Source organism: Magnolia sinica, chromosome 18 (genome assembly GCF_029962835.1).
Source record: "Magnolia sinica isolate HGM2019 chromosome 18, MsV1, whole genome shotgun sequence".
Taxonomy (NCBI): Eukaryota; Viridiplantae; Streptophyta; class Magnoliopsida; order Magnoliales; family Magnoliaceae; genus Magnolia; species Magnolia sinica.
The window spans coordinates 67,809,256-67,830,611 of NC_080590.1; the positions used below are offsets into that span (position 1 = coordinate 67,809,256).

Below are 21,356 nucleotides of genomic sequence, written 5' to 3' on the forward strand. Positions count from 1 at the left end.
TCAGGAGCAGGCGTTGGAATAATATTTATCAGTCCTTAAGGCGATTTGTTATCATATTCCTTCATAGTGGGTACTACATGTACCAACAATGAAGCTGAGTATAATGTCCTCATCATGGGAATACAGATAGCACAAGAAATGAAGATAAAAACCTTGCAAATATTTGGGGACTCTAAACTGATAATAAATTAGTTAACAACAGAGTTCGAAATATGAAAGAAAGAACTGTTACCATATTGCTGACGAGCACAACAATTGCTGGAATGGTTTAATGTTGAAATCAAGCATATACTGCGATGCGAGAATGCAAAGGCAGATGCTTTAGCCAGCTTAGCTGTAGCTTTATCCTGCCTTGACCGAAGTCCCCTCCAGGTAACGATCGAAGAGCAGAGATTTTTGCCGTCACCAGAGCTCCTTAATGAGAATCTTGAAGGATTGCCGGTATCGTGTTTAGAGATTATTGTAGATGATTAGTGTCAGCCGTTTATCGATTATCTCAAATACAACATCCTTCCAGAAGATCCATCACGGAGGTTACAAATCAAGCAAAGATTGAAAAGATTTGTTATATGCAATGAAGTACTATACATGAAATCTTATAATGAAATGCTTTTACGATGCTTAGATACAGAGGAAGCAAACCACATATTACAAGAAGCCTTTTCAGGTGAATGAAGAGCTCATCAAGTTGGTCGAAATTTGTTTCATCCCATACATCGTATGAGATACTATTGGCCTTTCATGTTTAAAGATGCGATAGCTTACGCAAAGTGATGTCATGGATGCCAAGTGCATGGCGATATCATACACATTCCTCCTGAAGATCTACATTAGTTAGTAGCCACTTGGGGATTGGATGTCATCGGCTGTATCTATCCTCCTTCATCCAAAGGACGATAGTATATTTTAGCAGCAGCAGATTATTTCTCCAAGTGGACTGAAGCAATCGTGCTGCGCAATGTTAAAGAGAAAGATGTTGTAAATATTATTCGCCATGCAATCATATATTGTCATAGCATTCCAAAGAAAATCATTACTGATAACGATACGCCTTTCAAAAATAAGAGCATGGAGAAATTCTGCAAAAAATTCGTTATTCAGCATTCATTTTCGACGCCTTATTATCCCTCGACCAATGGATTGGGAGAAGCCTTCAATAAGATGATAGTCAAGATATTGAAGAAAATCGTCACGGGGAATAAACATGATTGGGATGAAAAATTGCAAGAAGCCTTGTTGATGAGGACATCAGACCCTTCGAAGTTTATCAAAGACGAAGGCGGCCGCCGAATACATCTTTATGGCTCGATGATGGTTCGTGGCACAACCAAGGAGGATTTTGAAGACCTTACACGTGTCCCTGGATTAATTGAAGGCCCCACATTAGGAGGACACACGTGTAGGATGAGTTAGAAGACTGATTTGTTAAGCAGGATTTTTTTTAAAAAAAAATTATAGAAAGCTTTGTTTTGCGCTTTTTTTTTTCTTTTGTTATAGGGGTAGTTTAGACATTTTCTTTTAAAATCGAATTTTATAAATATGGTGTTTGCTACCCTAAACCTAATAATTTTTTTTAATGAAAGCTTGGTCCCTCCTTCCCCCTTTCTCTCTGTGGTGAGTTCTTCTCTTCCCTTAATCTCTTCTTCTAAATTCTATTTCTAGCCTTCCAACCTTCTTTTTATCTTCTATGTCTAGTATTCTTTGATTGCTATTGACCCTGAAAATCTGATAATTGATCCTAACCTTCTCTTAGATTTTCCAGCCGTCCCTATTCCAGAAATCTTTCGATTTCCTCGACTAGAGAAGCTGCATTGATTGTTGGATTGAAACCATGCAAGATCGGAAGGTCCCATCCCTCGCCGGATCCAATCCACGCATGATTTAAATATGGTACAGCAGGATTGTGATGATGGTTTGCAACCATTGCATGTTTCCCTTGTTATTATCTTTACTATAATGTGAAATGTTGAATATTTCAATTGATTTGTTTAGTTTATTTTGCTGGATAATTTCTGTGCTCACACATGCATTCTACTTTAGACCATCCTGCATCACTTGTGGGCTTATCGAACTACTCATCGGACTGCAACTAAAGCTACACTGTATTCACTTGTCTACGGTGTTGAAGCTGTCATCCCTATTGAGACGCAAGTTGCGTCACTCAGAGTAACAATACGTGAATCAATCACAGATGATGAAAATGCCAAGATAAGGCCGATGGAGCTGGATATGCTCAATGAAAAATGGCTAGTGGCGCAACAACGATTAGAATTGTATTAGACACGAATATCTGCCGCTTTCGATAAGAAAGTCCAGCATTGCTCTTTTAAGAAAGGCGATATGGTATTGATGCTGAAAAGACCCATCGTGGTCACTCGCAGAACTGGGGGCAAATTCGACCCTAAATGGGACGGTCCATATGTAATAACTAAGTATACACGAACAGAGCCTATTGAGTCATAGATCAGAATGGAGAAGGTATCGGAAGACCCGTCAATGCTTCATTAAAAAATATTACCCTTGAAGACTGATGAAGTTTTGATTACGAAGATTATCACGAAAATCTATCCTAATCAAAAGGGGGCAAGACATAGTATTATGAAAAAGCCTTAACAAATGGCAAGCCATGTATTCTTCTCCATATATGAATAAAAAGACAAATTCGCAAGCATATCACCATTCTTCGAAAGAAAGCTCTCTGGATCAACAAAATATTATTGCCCATTATTGTCGCCAATCATCGCCAATCTGATATATTACTCTAATTACAAATATTATCATATTTTATCATTTACGGCAGTGGAGAGCGCAGGCCAACCACACGTAAGCCCTACATTATTAGCGATGACGATTTATCATTTACGGAAGCGGAGAGCGCCCATGAGGCCAATCACGTGTAAGCCCTATATTATCAACGATGACGATTTATCATTTATGGCAGTGGAGAGCGCCCATGAGGCCAACTACGCGTAAGCCCTATAATATCATACGGGCAGCAGTGAAAAGCCAGTGGCCTTAAAAAGCCCGTGAAGGCAATCACATGCTTAGACCCATGCAGGTAACAGAGAGCGCCCATGAGGACAACCACGCGTGAGACTAATGTCGTTTGTTTAGTTTTTGGCAACACCATGAGGGAAGGTAAGAGAAAATGCCCTCTCATGAATGGGTTAGACCTTGCAGGCAAAGAAAAAGCGGGCTGCAGCGTGCACTCTTTGGCTTGTCTATAGATAGGCCAACCATGCGTAAGACTTCCCAGATTCATAGCTCGATTTCAATAGAAACTCATGGGGAAGGGTTGACCTCTAAATGATCCGCCCCCTCATTAATGGACTGGCGACCTTGGATTTGGTACCCAAATAGGAAGCCTTGTGCGCCTCGTGAACTATAGAGAGTTATTGTGGCCAACCCTGTGCATAAAACCTACCGAGTTCACTGCCTCGGTAGCTTCACTGGGCCCCTCTGATGGATCGTGGTCTGTGAACTTCCCGGCTGCGATGGTTCAGCGAACTCACAAGAGTTACAGAGACCGGCTCCAACTACTTGAGAGTTTAAAAAACTATGATTGCTCCAACAACTTAAGAGCTTAAACTGTGTATGGTGCCTTTAGAGTTAATTAAACTACAAATTAGTTCCGCCCATCCAAATGAATACCACATAGGTGACACTAACAATAAGATGTGTTGTTGCCTCATTATATTGCAAATTGCATATCTTATCAAGAATGCAATTATAAATCTCGAACCGATGAATCAAAATCTAACCTATGTATTTGTTCGTTTCGCAATATTCTTGAAAGAACATGCTCATCATGCTATGATTATAATTTAGAAAACACTTTGGAGAAGAAATATTAGAATTCCATTTATATCAAGTTGAAATACATGATCAAAATCAAAATTTTTACAAGTCCTCTGAGACACCTAAAGCTGTCACGTATTTTTGCAAATCTTGCTTTAACTGAACTTGAGCAGCAACACTCGTCAGTTTTGCTTCGAGAATGATTTTAGCCTGATCAGGTGCATCAGCTAGCTCTCTCTCCAAAAAAGCAACGGTCTCTTCATTCTTGGCTATCTCAGATTTTTCAAGCTTAGTGATACAGACATTAACTTCCATGTCCGCTTTAACCTTGCTTATGTTCAACTCTTCTTCTTATTCTCGGACTTCAAGCTGGGTTATCCGCTCCTTCAAAAAGGCTATTTGATCTTTGATAATCTTCCTGTTCTGATTGGAAGCCTTCAGCTATTCTTGAAGGGATTTAGATTTGTCGTTATAACCTGATATGACAGTTGCAGTCTGAGAAACCTTCTCCTTGAGGGATGCCAATTCTCTCTGACGCTCTAAAATCTCCGGAGCAATGACTATGTTGCGTGATGATTCCAAATGATTCAGCGAAGCACAAAAATGAGTTAAAGAGTCGTGCAGAGGAAGAATATTTATGTGCGATACCCTCGTTGCGTGATCAAGAATGGCTAATGCACTGTTCAGATAAAGCCATTATTCGGGATCCTTAACATGCATATAGCAGAAGAGATAACATTCTTAAATAGCACGAGCATATAAGGAAGAACTTTGTCTAAAGAAAGCTTTTTCGTTATGTGGCCACTGAGAAGATCGGACATCTCCGAGAGGAGGAGAAGCGCTTTGTTGGACCTGTACTTGAGGTGAAACAAATCTTGTTTGAGAACGGGTTCTCGGAGAAGAACGACTCGACCTTGCCGTAGGAGATATTGTAGTTGTAGCTTGGTCCCTGATATCTTCCCTTACCCCTCGAGTAGGAGTATATAAAGTGGTGGTTGGAACTTCAGGAATTTGTGGCTGATTTGGAGAAGCAGTTGTGGCAGACTGTCTCTCTGATTGTCTTATGAGGTCCAAAGAAGCCCCATAAGCTATCCACTCCTCCAAAGTAGTAGCAGGCTTTATTTGCCGGATGGGTTCCTCCGAGGAAATTTTCAGACAAACTTGACCGGGAGCAGCAACATGGTCTCTTTCAATGATATAACCAATGCCTTGTTCTGGCCTGTAGTTTCTTATCCTAGGAGGAGGAATCCAAACAGGCTGATCCATCGGATAGCAGTTACGCACAAGATGGAATTGATGTGTCCAATATGGCATCCAAACGTAGGAGGCTTGAACTTGATGGTTGTAGTCGGGGAGAACGAAGCGGGAGCCGAAATTTCTGGCCAACGGTTGTTTCCATATTAGAGCCCAGTTATAGGGACCTACTTCGTAGCTCCTCATTATTCATGTGACGGCTTCCCCGTCTTGTGGTGCAATTTGATCATAACTAAATTGTCGTGTAAACCTACTCGGGTAGTAAGGCTCACCCCAAAACTCATTGCCTTCTTGTAGGGGGAGACTACTTGATCTGATGTAGATGAAAAATGTTCGCTCGATTGGCTCCAAGTCATTGTTATCTACTGCGTCTCTGTCTTCAGCTTGGTGAGACGGGGAATTGGAAAAAGTTGATAGAATCTGTCCCTTCGATCTTGTCAACTATCTAGTCGTATGTCTTCTTTGTCATTTTACTTTGCTGATAGTGACATAAAGGGAGATGCTCTGGGTTGACGTAAGCTTTCTCGAGATCGCCATACGTCCATGGAAGGTATACACCTAGCTAACCAGAGAAGTAATGCTAGGCTGTATACGCTGATGAAGCTCCAACGACTGGACTTGAATAATGTGTCGCAACATCCCCGAAGGCTCTATATATAGAGCAGAGAATAGGAGGAGCTAATGAATATTTTGTGCCTTAGGTCATTGGTCCAGCAGCTACAAACAGAGTTGACCGGATAACGTCTGCCCATTTTGAACTCGGTAGTACCACTAGGCTGAGCCAATAAGCGAGGAAAGCGGCTAATTCAACATTAGAGTTATAATCTGCCGAACTCCTTATTTTGCGCCTGAGGTTCTCTACATCTTGTGAATGGCTGCTCGAGAAACTGTGAAAAGAACGAAAGATGTCAAAAATATATAGTGCAAAGATATATGCTTCCGAATATACATAGACGAAAAGAAGTCAAAGAATGTACCGCAAGTCTCTTGTAAAGTGCGCGAGCCATTGGAAAGGTGATATCTTTCAGATGTCAGGGAATTTAGACATCTCACGAAAGAGTTCTATGGTTGTTGCAGAAATCGAAGGCGATCTTTCAGGATTGAAATAAGCAAATTCTTCATTGGTGGGGACAAATTCATTGAAGAAACGTCCTGTGACAGGAAGTCCCACCATGCGATGAAGATCCCATAAGGTTATACTCACTTCGCCTATGGGCAGGAAGCCCTCATACACCATGGTATCTTTGCAAAAATGGTCGGAAGTAGCTTCAATATCATTGTACAAATCGACGTTGGCCAAGACTTGCGTGTATTTCCTCAGAATAGCTTTTGCCCATGCATTGTAGTAAAAGCGATGAGAAAGGAAGCCACGCGTCCGAAACTCTTCGTTACCCCACACAGAATCTCTATTACGGAAGCACTGTTGAACAGTCTCGAAATAGTGAGTGGGGTAGAGAGTATGAAGATTATAACATGGGATTAAGAATCACATGTAGGATATTTGGCCTGTCTTATGTTGCAATCCTCTCTCCAAGGAAAAGCCTTCTAAGATCTTTGGCTCCTTGATAACCCAATTAGCAGTATAAAGGAGTCTATTCTGTGCCATTTGGTCAGATGGCTTGCTCTGAAGCATGGAGAGATGGCGATGAAGACTCATTGGGATAATGATCGTCTCATCCTTGTAAGGATTTTTGAACTTGATCACCTCTTGTTGAATTTTGACGCTATCCCATATGTTCTGATAACCTTTCTTACTCTGTTCTTTAATCTTCTCTTGTATAATCTCCCCTTTGCTCTTCGACTTTTTCTTCTTCGAGAATGTAGGAGGTGAAGATTCTATGACAGCCGGACGAGAGGTATCGGTGCGAAGGTTTGCCGTCGACTTCAACCAAGTCTCCCAGTTAGACTCATGACCTTCCTTCGGCGGCTTCTCAATATCTCCCATTATTATGGCATTCCGGATGGGACTAGCCAGAAGTAATATATGATCAGAAAAATCGATAGTTGGAAGGACTGGTTCTCTAAAAAGAGAAGGTTGCTCGCTAGCCACCCGAGTTCTCTTCCTAGGGTGGTCTTCGCCCTTCGGCAGAACGAGATTGTAGGTTTGAAGATTCAGAGCATCGGGAAGGAGTGGCTTGTTCTTTGAGAGAAGCATATTGTCTCTTAGTACGAGCCATTTAGAAGCAGAGGACGAAATTTCTGTAGAATTTGGTGACTTAAAAAATTCTACAGAGAAACAGAAGTGTTGTGCGGTGAGGTTCATTGTGTGCGATGGTTCTGCTCTGGAAGTATGAATGATGGAATGAATTTGCCAACTGCCGTTTATATAGCCGACTGGACTCGTGTCTGTTGCGCGGACCCGATAGCGCAACAGGTATGCTGTTGCGTGCAATGGCTTATAGGAGAAGAATTTCGGAATACACATTGGTCCTCCATTTTAACCTCTATAAGAATATTAAATGAAGGACCAAGGGGTCATCTGTTAGAGCATAAATTTAAGAAGAAAAGGAGAAAATGAGAATCAATATAGTTTGGTTGCACGGTGCGCAACACTATGTTGATCATGGTCCATTGCGCAGCGCGCAACAGTATGTTGATGGTAGTCCATTGCGCCCTGCGCAATAGGATTTCAGGGTCCGCGCAGTAGGGAGATACTGCGTGGAATTCAGGGTTCACACGTGTGATTGCCTATAAATACCCCTCCTCTCTTTTCATTTGCAACATACGAAGACTATAGGAGCCAGTAGAAGACTAGAAAGGTCTCCAGATTTTGCAAGGTATTGAAGGATAATGGCCGCGCGATGGAGCACCTGAAGTTCATTGCGCCGCGCACAACAAGAATGTTGTGCACGCAATGACTTCATACTCATGATTCGCATCTCCGTAGTTCTTCTAAAAGTTTGATTGATTCAAAGGGAAAATAACTTCTAAAGGATCAACTTGATCGTCAAGTAGACATCATTTTTGCACAACAGTTTCTGTATTCGGAAGATCATATCATGAATCAAAATGCTGCCGAAATCGATATTTGAACAAGATTTAATTATTGTGTTCATAATTGTATGCTTTATTTTGGAATCAAGGGAAATATGAGGATGTAAATGAATTATGAAATCAATAAAATATTTTATAATGATTGTTCTCTCATTCTTTCTTTGTTAATTATTGAATGAGAATTCCCCTATCAAAATACATTTGTTCCTTGTCGAAAAAAACATGTTTTCAATGGTCCATTAGACTTTTTATTTATTATAAGAATGTTGTTTGTCAGCCTGTCCTGTTGAAACTTGAAAGTCAACCAAATAGGGTTGATGAACAAAAATCAAGCATGATTCTAGAGATTATGGCCCTTTACATTGAAATACAACAAAATGAAGATGAAAAAGGGTAATCTTCAAAAAAAAAAAAAAAAAAAAAAATGAAGAAAGAAAGAAAGAAAAAGAAGGAAAAAGGGTGACCAAACCGTGCTCAGTCTACCCCGTATTGGCATGCATTTTGGACATGTGCCGGGCACACATCAGCATGGATATTAGGAAAAAAAACACGTCTTTCTCTTTAATTTTAGTGATATTTATATTGTTTTATTAATAGTTGTAGTGCCTTTTCTACTTACCAAGATACATTTTTCTATATCATATTCATTTATAACTAAATTTTATATAATAATTTATTACTCAATATCATATCTCCACACTGACATGTTGACAACTTGCCATGTTGGTTTTTCCAAGGCCCCTTATCTGACATCTTAGGTCTATTCTTGACACTAATACATGTGTCAATGTCCAAGTTACATAGATTGTCATAGGGTAAGCATTATGTACACACATTTTGATGCAGGACAATTAACCACTTGCTCTAAAAGCTCGAACTGATAGAGTATGGTGAATTAATCCCTTTATCTCATAGCCCAGGCCCCACATCTCATGAGTTAGGACCTCGGCCGAACCCCCTTCGTGGGCCCCAAATCACATGGGCCGCCCACCTCGAGTGTGTCCCCGCATCCCACGGGCTACCCCACTCGAGCCCGGTGTGAAATGCGCATTAATCACCCCTCTGGTTAGGAGTCCCGAACACGAGACCTTCCTCGTGGGCCCCAAATCGTATGGGTCACCCACCCCGAGTGTGCCCCTGCATCCAACAGGCGACCCCACTTGAGCCCAGTGTGAAAATGCCCCTGGATTAATCACCCCCGGTGAGGAGTCTTGGACACGAGACCTCCCGCTCTGATACCAATTTGATGCAGGACAATTAACCACTTGCTCTAAAAGCTCGAACTGTTAGATTATGTCGAATTAATCCCTTTATCTCATAGCCCAGGCCTCACATCTCATGGGTTAGGATATCGGCTGAACCCCCTTCGTGGGCCCCAAATCACATGGGCCGCTCACCCCGAGTGTGTCCCCGCATCCCATGCGCGTCCCCACTCGAGCCCGGTGTGAAATGCGCATTAATCACCTCTGATAAGGAGACTTGAACACGAAACCTCCCCCGTGGGCCCCAAATTGCATGGGTCACCCACTCCGAGTGTGCCCCGGCATCCAACAAGCGACCCCACTTGAGCCCAGTGTGAAAATGCCCCTGCATTACATTTGTATCCCTTGAGATAGTGTAAGTAGAATTTACTTAACGGTCCTATTTAGTGCATGTGTGCTTCTTGTTGAGACTGGCTATGGTTACTAACACTTCTAGATATGTTCCCTCTATAACCGCTTAGTAGTTGGAATCATATCCAAGGTGCTTCCATCACATTCTTCTTTCTACCGACTAGTCGACTTATAACTATGTTGCTGTTGACATTCTGTATCTAAGAATTCAACTTGAAAACAAACACCAAATAATTTCTATATTTATTAAATACACCACAATATTTCAATTAGTCTTGTATTACCTCGTATGGAGCCTCACTAGGTGGTTTCTCTTCAAGATTGCTAGGTTGTCAATTGTTTGGTTGCTAATGTTACTTGAACATTTGCACTTTTTCATTTTTTGTTGTGCCGGATACTTACAGATACATGGACAATCAACATGACACAACACTTCAAAATCTGCATGTAGAAAGTGTCCTGGTGATGTCATAAAAAATGAGGTGCCAACATATTCTACATAATGTTTTCTCGCATGCTTTGTAATTTTTTTAATATATAAATTTCCTCTGCCAAGATGAAGATTTCTCATTTCTAGCCAATTAAGCTTGTTGCCATTCTCTTGTTGTTGAAGAGATTATTCATATGGACTTGCTCTAACACACTTGGTTCAATTTCCTTTTTATTGTAAGTACATGGTTCATTTAAACACAAAAGAATCACAAACTATGTCGTTTTTTTTTTCTTCTTGGTTCTGGTTCTTTTATCAGGCTCCTCTAAATCCTTTCAGAGAACGAGTGATGTTTGTGATCGAACAAACCTCAAGTGCAGGGTTGCGATGTAGTAATAACTCGATGAGACCAAGGTCGTACCCACAGAGACTTATGATTGTGCGATTTCTGGAACACTTTAGGACTAGAACTAGAACTACTTCTAAAATCTGATTAAATAGTAATGATGTAATTGAAGATGAATTAAATAGAGATAAAATACTAGAGCGTTAAGGATCCACTTATAGCCATCCTTAATGTTAATTCATTTGATTCAATCATATAACTCAACTGGAATCGAAATCCTGTCCTATCGAGCGAGATAATAGAGTGGTTAAATTATCATTCATAAACCTAAAATAGATTTTAACTTCAATTGAATTGGTTCCCACATCATGCATCAAAGTATTGATCGTAGGGAATTCAAAGCATCTATCGTGCCCATAGTCTACGATAAATCAATGGTTTTTACAGATCAATCCTTTGCAAAATAGATAATAAATTACTCTTAGCTTTCCTAAGCGTCCAATGTGCCCAGAGTCGACAATGGATCAAAGAAAAGTAGAAATATATCTTCATTCAAACCAAATATCAATGAATTGTTCAACAATCAAACCAATTACTTTATTCAAAGTAAACTAAGCATTAAAAGTAACTACAAGCTTCACCTCTTAGCCCTAGCTAAGAGATTAGCTAATCAAAGACATGATTGAACTAAAACTTAAAAAAGAAAAATATAAAAACCAAAGAGAATCGAAGGATTGGAGAAGGAGGACTCCGAAGAAGCTTCATAACTCCTTGCTCTATCCCTTCTACTTTAATTTGTCTTTAGGAAAGTTGAAATCATACCTTTAAATAGGAAAAGTTCGCATCGACTTCAATTTCCGCACTTTTGTTACACTTTGGCTGCAAGCAACTGTGGCCTTCGGTCGCACCAAATTAGGTGCTCGATTGCAGTTGAATTTCTTCAAAATCCATCTGAAGTCTCTGTCTTCCTTAGGTCGCACTGAACTTGACTTCGGTGGTACTAAACATAGCTTCAGTGGCACCGAATGTTGAGCCGAATTAATTTCGAAAATCACAGTTTTGTTGCTGGACTGTTTTGTGCACTTTCGATCGGACCGAACCAACCCTAGGTGGGACCGAACAGTCTGTTATTGGACTTTGTGATTCAACCAGTCTTTTCTCTATCCTTTGCACTTAGTTTTCTTGGATCTGTCACTTGAAATCTTCATGAAACACTTCCAAATCTCCAACTCTTCTTTTGGTAATTCTTTGAGCATTAAATCTTCTCTTTAATTATTCTTTTCATCTTAGCTCTCCAAATCACCTCGCATAGGAAAACATACGTAATTGGATCGATTAAGGGCATCTATGCTTATAAAACCAATGCATAATAACGGGGAAATATACAATAAAGTAAATCCTAAAAGATAATAAAGTCTAAAAAATGAAGAAGACGATCCACGATCAATGACTTGATCATGTGATCCATGCGATCCAATGGCACGATTGTCACATCCCTCAAATCTGACCGTCCAAATTACTCCCTAAAGTAGCCCATGTGCATCTTCCCAGTGTGGGGTCTTCCAGATGCTCGCACATGCACATGAGGTCTTCAACATGATCAAGGGCACTCGTCTAGCCATAAAGAAATTGGTGCGGCCTGCCTCCTCTAATATGTATGCAAAGGTGTACGTGAAGTGATGTCCTCATAAGAGGGTTTCTTCGGAGATGTCGGCTTGGAAAGAGGATTCGTCGCAAATGAATGGCAGGGCGTTAATTCTGTGCGAAGTTTGGGTTCTTGATCCTGAGCCTTTAGGAATTGAATTGGTGCCTCGGGATTTCAAATCGGAGCCTCAAGTGCTCGAGCCTTCCTTGTCCAATGAGCTGAGAACTCATCTATGGATCAGGCAGAAAGTGCTGTAAGAGATGACTGATTGGGAGGGATGCACGGTGCCACTTGTCCTTCAACATCAAAGAAGCAAACCACCCCCAATTATGAAGGAAGGCCTTTTCGGATAGACGACCCCCGATCAGTTTCATCTGCCGCTCCTATCACGTGTGGTGAAGGATGGTTTCAATACCCTCTTTCTAAAGCCATTATTCCTTATACCAAAGGCAGTTCGAGATCAAATCTCTTGTTTTCTTGCCTGGAGATGCAGAAGTCGGGACCCGCTCAAGTTAGCGAAGGCAAGGTCAATTTCCTGATGATTATCTTAAGTTGGAATGTTAGAGGCCTAGGCTGTAAATCCATAAGACTTTAGATCAAGGATTTGTGTCCTAAGTCTAAGGCTTAGATCATTCTCTTCTAGAAACTAAGCTTCTAATGTTCGACAGGGGTACTTTGGACTCAATTTGGGGGGTTCGAGATAAAGACTGGGTTTGTTTGATGCAGAGGGCACCTCTGGGGGTATTTTGATCGCTTAGAATTCAACTATTTGGAGAAAAGATGATTCGTGATGTGGTAGATTCTAGACCTTAGTGGTCCATCTTGATGTATCTTTGGGATTTAGATGGACCCTCGCGGCTGTTTACAGGCCATGTAGTGCCAGCTAGAGGTCCTCTCTGTGGGAGGAATTACAGCTTATCCAGGATAAGTGGCTCCACCCGTGGTGCATTGGCGGGGACTTCAGCATCATCCGTTTCAGCTACGAGAAGTCGAACGGCTCTAGGCTGACTAGAAGCATGTCGTACTTTTCTCGCTGGATTGGCATGAACAATATGCTGGACATACCCATGAGTGGGGGTAAGCATACATGGACTAATGGCCAAACTAAGGCGATCATGTCAAGACTGGATAGATTTTAGTGTCACCAAAATGGGTGGAACGATTCACTCTTGTCAAGCTAAAAGGGCTCCCTGGGCCAGTTTCATATCACAAGCCTATCCTTCTTGAGATCAATAATGATAGTTGGGGGATGAAACCTTTCAGATTTGAACTTGCATGGTTGGAGGTTGAAGGCTTCTTTCAGATTGTGGTTGAGTGGCGGAAGTCTTTTAAGGTTGAAGGCTTCTTTTAGACTGTGGTTTGAGTGGTGGCGGTCTTTTAAGGTTGAAGGTTCAACTGGTTTTAGAATTCACCATAAACTATGAATGCTGAAAGAGAAATTGAAGCGATGGAAGAAGGAGACTTACAGGCTAGAGAAGCAGGGGTGGCGTCAATTCTTGATGAAATTCATGTGATTCATGTTAAAGAGAAAGGAGAGGGCTTGTTGGATGAAGATAAAAGTCGTCACTCCCAATTATTACTGGGTTATTCCCAACAGCTGAAGGAAGATGAGATTGAATGGAAGCAGCAGTTTAGGGCGGTCTGGCTGAAAGAAGGGACAAAATACATGGTTTTTCCACAACACCGCCTCAACCAGAGCATGTGTCAATAGGATCAGCTCCTTGATGGTAGATGGTATGTGAGTAGAGGGTAGGCCTCAGGTTTTGAGGCCATTGTTAATTACTGTCAGCAGCTTATCTCCTTTGATCGTTGGAATCGTCCCAGATTGTATAATATTCCTTTTAGCTCCCTCTTAGTTGAAGAAGCAAGTCTATTGGAAAGGCCGGTTGAAGATGATGAAATTAAAGACGTTGTTTTCAGCCTTGGGAGAGAGAAACCCCGAAGGCCAGATAGTTTCCCCCTTGCATTTTTTCAAGTCTTTAGGACCGCCCTGAAAGATGATGTGTTTGCTTTTGTCAATGAGTTTTTCCTCACAGGGCGCTTAGCTTCAGAATTGGGTGCATCCTTCATAGCCCTAATTCCCAAAGCGGAGGGTGCAGATTCTTCAAAGGATTTCAGGCCTATAAGTCTATTCGGCAGCCCATACAAGATTATCGCTTATATTCTTGCTTCCAAACTTTGGGCAGTTATTCATTCTATTATTTCAGAGAACAGGGGCTTCGTGCTGGGCAAACAAATTATACACAACGCCCTCATAGCGCACGAGTGCATTGACGCTAAATTTAAGTTGGGTAAAGCTGGGGTTGTTTGCAGACTTGATATTGAGAAGGCCTATGATCATGTCTAGTGGGACTTCCTTGACTAGATGTTGGAAAGAATGGGCTGCAATTCCAAATGGAGGGCTTGAATTCAGTCTTGCATTTCCTCTTTGAGTTGCTCCATACTCATTAATGGATCCTCTAAAGGCTTTTTTTGCTCCCTCTACAGGTCTCCAGCAAGGAGACCTGTTATCTTCTTATCTTTTCTTGATCATAGTTGAAGCTTTTAGCCGCATGACTCCTAGAGGGTAGGAGGCAGGCCTCATCTCTAGCTTCGAGGTAGATAGATTGGGGTTTTGGGTTTCTCGTCCTAGTTTGCAGATGATACCAAAATCCTTTTTGAGGCTACTCCAGAAAATGTTATCAACTTGTGTAAAATGGTCATGTTTCGAGGCTGTGTTGGGGCTCAAGGGTAATTTCTTGAAGAGTGAGTTGTTGGTCATTCATATATCTACAGAAGATACTACAAGCCTTGCATCTGTTTTTGGTTGCAATGCTGGTGCCTTTCCCTTGTCATATCTAGGTCTTCCATTGTGCATCGGTAAGCCCGCCAAGCATCTATGGGATAGGGTGATTGAGAGAGTGGAGAAGTAGCTAGCAAGTTGGAAACCTCGTTACCTATCTTTGGGAGGTCATGTCACCCTTATAAAGGCTGTTCTTTCAAATATGCCTCTTTACTTCATGTCCGTCTTCAAATGCTTGCAAACAGTTTTGAAAAAATGGGAAAAACTTGGGAGGAATTTTCTTTGGAGGGGGGTGGATGCAAAACATGATTTCCATCTTATCAGTTGGAAAGAGGTTTGTCTGCCGATTCATCTAGGTGGTGCCTTAGGGAGCTTCGAAGCATGAACACTGCCCTCCTCAATAAATGGCTTTGGTGTTTGGTATGGAGGAGGGGAGCTTGTGGCGTACAGTCATCAACAACAAATATGGAGTGGAGGTTGGTGGCTGAAAATAAAAGTCCTCCCTCTGCCAGTCTTCCCATGTTTGAAGGCGATAGACAAGGTGAGGCCGGAATTCATGAAGCACATTTCCTTCCCGATTGGCGATGTTTCGCGGGTCAGATTGTGGGACGTCTGGTATGGAGATTCACCTTTGTCCCAGTTATTGCCGAGTTTGGCTCGCCTTTTGCCTTCAAGGGACGTTAAAGTCATGGAATGTGTTACCCTTGGCACCCCTCATCCTATCTGGACTCCTCCATGCAGAAGGGCTTTTTCAAATGTCAAGACGGAACATTTCATTAGCTTGCTGGATAAGCTGAAGGTTGCTCCCCTCCCAGCTAAAGGTCAAGATACCTTGGTTTGGAGGATCCATAGCTCCGGCCATTTTTTTGGTTAAATCTTTCTATGCAGCGATAAAAACTCCCGAGGTTATAAGAGGACCAACCTTTCCCTTTCACTTTTGGTTCTATGGTGCCGCTCCTAAGGTGACAATCTTTACTTGGCTGATGGGTAGGAATAAAGTCCTAACTATTGACAATCTCTAAAGAAGATCCATGCCAATTCCCAACATGTGCTCCTTCTGCAAACAAGATGCGGAGTTGGTTGACCACTTGCGCATCCATTGTCCTTTCATAGTCCAAATTTGGTCGTGTTTTCTCTTATTCTTCCGCACGCCATGGGTATATCGGTATCGTGTTATGTATCGCTCCCTTCGGATATATCGGTTGTATCGCATAATGTATCACTGTTGTTGGAAACATGGGGAAATTGGTCGACTTTTTCAATGAAACTTTAGCAATTGTTAAAAAACACATCAATAACACTTATAAATCAAAACATTACAAAAAACAAGTGCAAATAATATGTTTTCTTTGTATGGGGTTTTAATCTATGCATTGTCTAACTGAATTGATGCAAGTATATTCAAAGTCTATTCATATTATTTATAAATGTAAGAAGACGTGTGGAAACTCAAGCAATACATGCAAAAGCAAAAGAAGAATCACTAGATCAGGTTACATGCATGTTTGATTTTACGTTTGGACACAATGATTGCAACTGATTTGTGAGAAATTGAAAAATTTTGTTTTTGTTTTTCAATTTTCCTCAACTTGGCCCATTTCCTCCAAATCTCGAAAGCGAAGCTTCCAATCTAAGATTTTTCATGCAAAACATGAAAAATCATGGATTTGTAACAATTTGACACTGATTTAACATGATTTACAAAAAAATAACATGATTTACAATGATTTATAGAAAAAAAGGATTGAAAATAAAGATGCTCACCAGATCAAACATGTGGGATATATCCCACTACTTGTGCGTTTCGCATCCCACAGGTGGGATACAAGATATATCGTGGGATATAGTGGCTGATATTGTCAATATTTTTAAAACACTGGTTATGCCCACTTCCACATCTAAGGCTTCTTTGGGCTTGGCGGTGGGGTGGAGAAGCAAGGAAGGGCTGTTTGGTGCCTTGCTCTCCGGCTCTTTGGTGGGCTATTTGGGGGGAGAGAAACAGTCGGGTCTTCTCCAACACTTCCGGTTCTGTTGAGTTGGTGGTGATTAAGATAAAAGCGTCTGTCTTCAAGTGGGCTCCCCTTCTTCTAGATGTAGCTGATTTTGACTTTATGCCTTTCCTTGGGTTGTAATTGGGATGTTCCCTTTCCTTTGGTTCCTGTTTTTGTTTTGGTTGTATTCTTTTCCCATTCTGGTGTCAGGCAGGTTTTCTAATAAAATTTCGTTACCCTCAAAATAAAGAAAAAAAAGAAAAAGAAAAAAAAAAAGATCAACCGAGGCTATGCATGTCTATCCATCAGACAATGAATCTAGGCCTGGATCTGTTCTAATGGGCCCAATGTGCAGTCTATAACCATCAGATACATGCGGTAATGAATTTTTTATTTCACATCCACACGCGGAAAGTTTCGAAAACTGGGTGTCCTTTTAACATTGAAAAGGGACTGGCACCTTTTTAGTGCCCATCCATTCACATTAAGCAAGCCACCCTCCACAATTGGGCAACTCCATATGGTCTCAAAAACTCATTACCGTATTTATTATGATTCATCTTTTGCATCATCAAACATACAGAAAAGTGTCAATTTTTGGAGGCTAGGCTCTCATAATGCTTGTCTTGCAAATCTAGAAAGGAGGGTGGAATTCCCTTTTACCATCTTGTGTCTGCTGAGATTTGGTGGAGACATCATTTCATAACTTTTATAGGTGGAATGAGGAGTCTAGGGGGCCAACATATAGGAAAATCTCAAAGATTATAAAACTCTTAGGGTGTATGTGGAATTTACTATATTTTTGTGGCTTTAAAATGGGTTGTGCTAAATTCGCCAGTTGCTGGATTGGAGCCCACTTGATTGGCTTTACAAAGGAAAGCTATCAAGCGTAAAATAATGCACTTTTTTCTAGACAGCTGAAATCTTTTGGGCCATTTGCTGGCATTCACAAAAAATACTAATAATGGTGATTGGGAACCTTTCTTAGCTTGGTTTTGGTAGTTTAAGTTTGCCCATATGCAGCCACGCATGGCACACGTGCCACTTCCCGAGGTGTTTGTGGGCTTGGAAATGCTCAAATTCCAAGTCTACAGTTCTTTATGTGTCTGATTCGTGTTCTTTTAGAATTTGGAAGACATACAAAGCTATGTAAACACCTACGTATGGGTGTTGGAAATGATACCTTTTAGAAGTCAAAACTGCTGCTATTTCCCATTCAAATACTTAATACAATAAAATACTGATCAACATATGTATTTATTTACGTTTTGAAACAGGTCTGCTAGACCTGCATACATTTAGAGTTTGCTCATCCCACAAGAACATGTGCTAATATGGCAGAAGTGTGAGAAATCAGAGCTTTCCTTTAGGTGGACCACACTGTTTGTCTTCTGGTCTAAAAACTCAGACTGCTTCGCTCCCAAGGTTGGCCAGTGTATAAACAATTCAGTGGATAGAAATTTTTTGTTTTAGCCATCCGTTTGTTTTGTATGTTGCGGGCCACATGAGTGAAACTGCATGGTTTCTGAACCAAAATATCTTCTTACTGTTCTGCATCTGATGGAAAGCTCGGGTCTGATGTGTGCCACATGGGCATGTGTGCTTGTGTGTAGATGGGCAAGGTATGCACATCTGGGCCCAGCAATCATCATTTAGAAATACTGAAAAAATTACTACTTATAATAAGCTTCAAAATCCATTATTTATGCGTAAAGAAGTATACCAAAATAAAATATTATAATTAATTAAATGTAAAAATAGTTTATTTATTTATTTATTTTATTTTTAACATGAGCATTTTAGGAATGTCAGACACATGGAAAGGGAAATGTGTAAAAAATTCTGTCCTTTCTACAAGATAATGATTGCTAGCTCCACACTCCTCGAAGTGCAGCCACGTGTTATGTTGGCGGTCTTGTTGGACCTCTGATCCATGTATCAGGTGGGATCCTTCTTGTGGCTGATTTGTCCAAAACATCTGATTATTGAACTATCAGGTCGGACATGCATGAAAAAAACTACCTGTGTGAAAATTTTGCATGTTTTGTTGGACTGTCCGTTATTTTGTTAAATGTCTGGTATACATGATTTTGTTGACCAGTCTGATGTTTTGGTCAGATCGTAGACAATTTGGGTCCCACCTGATTGGGGGTTAGGATGTCCCACACGTGCCAGGCTTGAAGAATCAAGTTCTTTCTTACCTAAGGCACTGAAAATCAATGAAAATACCTGAAATTGGATTTGTCTTTTGTTCGAACAATTCTGGCCGACTATGGGTGAATAATCACTTAGATAAAATGAGATTTTCTCGATGCAATATTGTTGTTTGATGTTGCACTAAAGTTGGTAGACGCCTGTTTTCCTCACACAGGAGTATATATATTTCATGCAGTGAATCAGGAGAATCGGAGGATGGTGGTGATGGTAATCGAGGTTGTGTTTGTGTTATTCAGTGATTTTCTTTGTAAATTCTTCATGGAAAAGATGGATGAATTCTAATTACTCTGCGGCTACATGGAGGCCTCGATGTGTTGCTAAAACCGTAGTATCTTCACAACTCGCATGGTTTTTGCTATGCTTAACATGCCCCCACATGTAGCCACCTGGCACATGTGTGCACTCATCGGTTGACCTCGTGTATGCTGAGTGTGGACTATTGGCATTCTCTAAACCTTAATGGTCTCATACATGTGGCTCACCTGATGAGTTGACTAGCCGACTTTCTGCAACACCATCTATATGCTGGTTTGGAAGGCCTGCACATGTTCCAAATTGGTGCCAGTAGCTGCATGTAGAGGTGTATGTTGTCTTAGAAAACATGATCTTTACATATTACTTGATTTGTGGATCGAGTCTAGTATTGCCATGAATGTGCCACCTTCGACATGTGCGCAGGTAAGTGTTGAGTAAGATTTTGTGTCCTGTGTGATCCAAGATTCCAATTGCTTTAACTCGAGCAGGATTGAATCCTAATATCTGCTGTATTAAGGAGATGGTGCTATTGGTTCTCTTTATCTCTTGCTAGCCAGCATTGAAATCAATGGATCCATATCTGTGGTAAGAATGTTAACTTTTCTTATTTTTCCAGCCATCTTGACGGGCGCCATGAATACCATTTTATTGTGTTATTGCCTTATTGGGTTTTGATTTTTTGGGCAACTGTTAAAGCTAAATGCAGTTCAAGCTTAATTTAATCTATCGGGTGGGTTCATTTGTCATACTCAAAAGGGCCAATTTTGATATGAGGAATCCTGGGTGAAGGATTTGATATGGGCAATGCTTATATTTTACTTTACTAAACTATACTAAATTTAGTTTTCTGTTCGTTTCGTAATCAGAATTTTTAGATTCTTTAGAGAATGGTCGTCTTGTATCTTGTGCCACAGAATTGCAACTATGAATAAAGTTAATGATTACTTTGTGGAGTCCATGATGATTTACTTTGTAATTCAAACGGAGAGGAAATGTGATAATTGTGGAATCACAGTATTCCATTCATGTTAGTAAGCTGAATTTGAACTGTTGATCCAACCTTAAGTTGTTCCTTTACAATCATAGCATTTTTAAATACATGCTTCATGCTCTCTCACAGTACCGTTGGATTTATCATGAATCCTGACCATTTTTTCATTATCCGTTAAACTAAATAATATTGAAAGACTAGAGATTCACACAGACTGTGGCATTGCTGAAGTCCCAGATAGCCAAACAGGGTGTATTCGAGCCAACCTCAACCTCTTATTTGGACAGTTTCCCTGTTCCAAGTACAAATTAGAATTACAAGTTCAAAGGCCTTTTCCATATTTCTATTCCAAGTAGGGTGCAACTGGGGTTTTTGTTCCAAGTTCAAACTAGAATTACAAGTTCAAGCCTTTTCCGTATTTTATTCCAAGAAGGGTGCAACCGGGGAAGGTTGGGTTGACCCCCAACCCAACCTCAAGAGGACCCAACCCGCAACCCGACCTGACCTGAATTCCAACCCAAGGTGCCTAACTTGAACCCAAACTGAGTTCCTCTATACCTGACCTGATCTGACCCAAATGCATTCGATTATTCCCAACCTGACCCATCCCAACACAATTTTCATCATGAACCTCACTGAATTCAAATTGGGGTGGCCTTTACAAACCAAACCCAACCCAACCCAACCCCAAGACCTTGACAATCCGACCCAACCCAACCCAACAGAACTTGGCTCTAAGTCCAAGTATAAGGTAGAATTGCATGATGAAAAGTGGGGTGAGATCCTCACCTTGTCAGCAAAAATACTTCTTTTGAGGCACGGGTGGTTAAATGTTGGGATCATTGTTGTGGAATGCGTTGTATTTTGTTCAGGATCTTTCACAGACATTTATAAAGCATTCACCAACACACGAGATAAGTACTCCAATTGCTATTTTATTTCTTTGGATTCATGTATATTTCAGGTGTGGTGTGACACAATTCTTAATTGCATTCAAGGGGGTATATAACCCTTGATTCTAAAGCAAAGCTTAGTGAAAT

At 40.8% G+C, this 21,356-nt stretch overlaps 1 protein-coding gene across 3 annotated transcripts in view; it reads left to right on the forward strand.

Annotated features, from left to right (window-relative positions):
* Positions 1-19,413, forward strand: part of LOC131232497 (uncharacterized) — a 35,733-nt gene extending 16,320 nt beyond the window's left edge. Inside the window, exons 1-2 of one of the 3 annotated variants that reach the window (XR_009164865.1) lie at positions 18,157-18,475; positions 19,246-19,413. Coding sequence is in view for 2 of the 3 variants with exons in the window: in XM_058228768.1 (XP_058084751.1) it covers positions 10,064-10,133 (70 nt within the window). In the remaining variant the exon portion in view is untranslated. Of the gene's footprint in view, positions 1-10,063; positions 10,149-18,156; positions 18,476-19,245 lie in introns of those variants that run through there. The other 2 variants (XM_058228768.1, XM_058228769.1) reach the window with 2 other exon arrangements.
* The last annotated feature ends 1,943 nt before the right edge of the window (positions 19,414-21,356 follow it).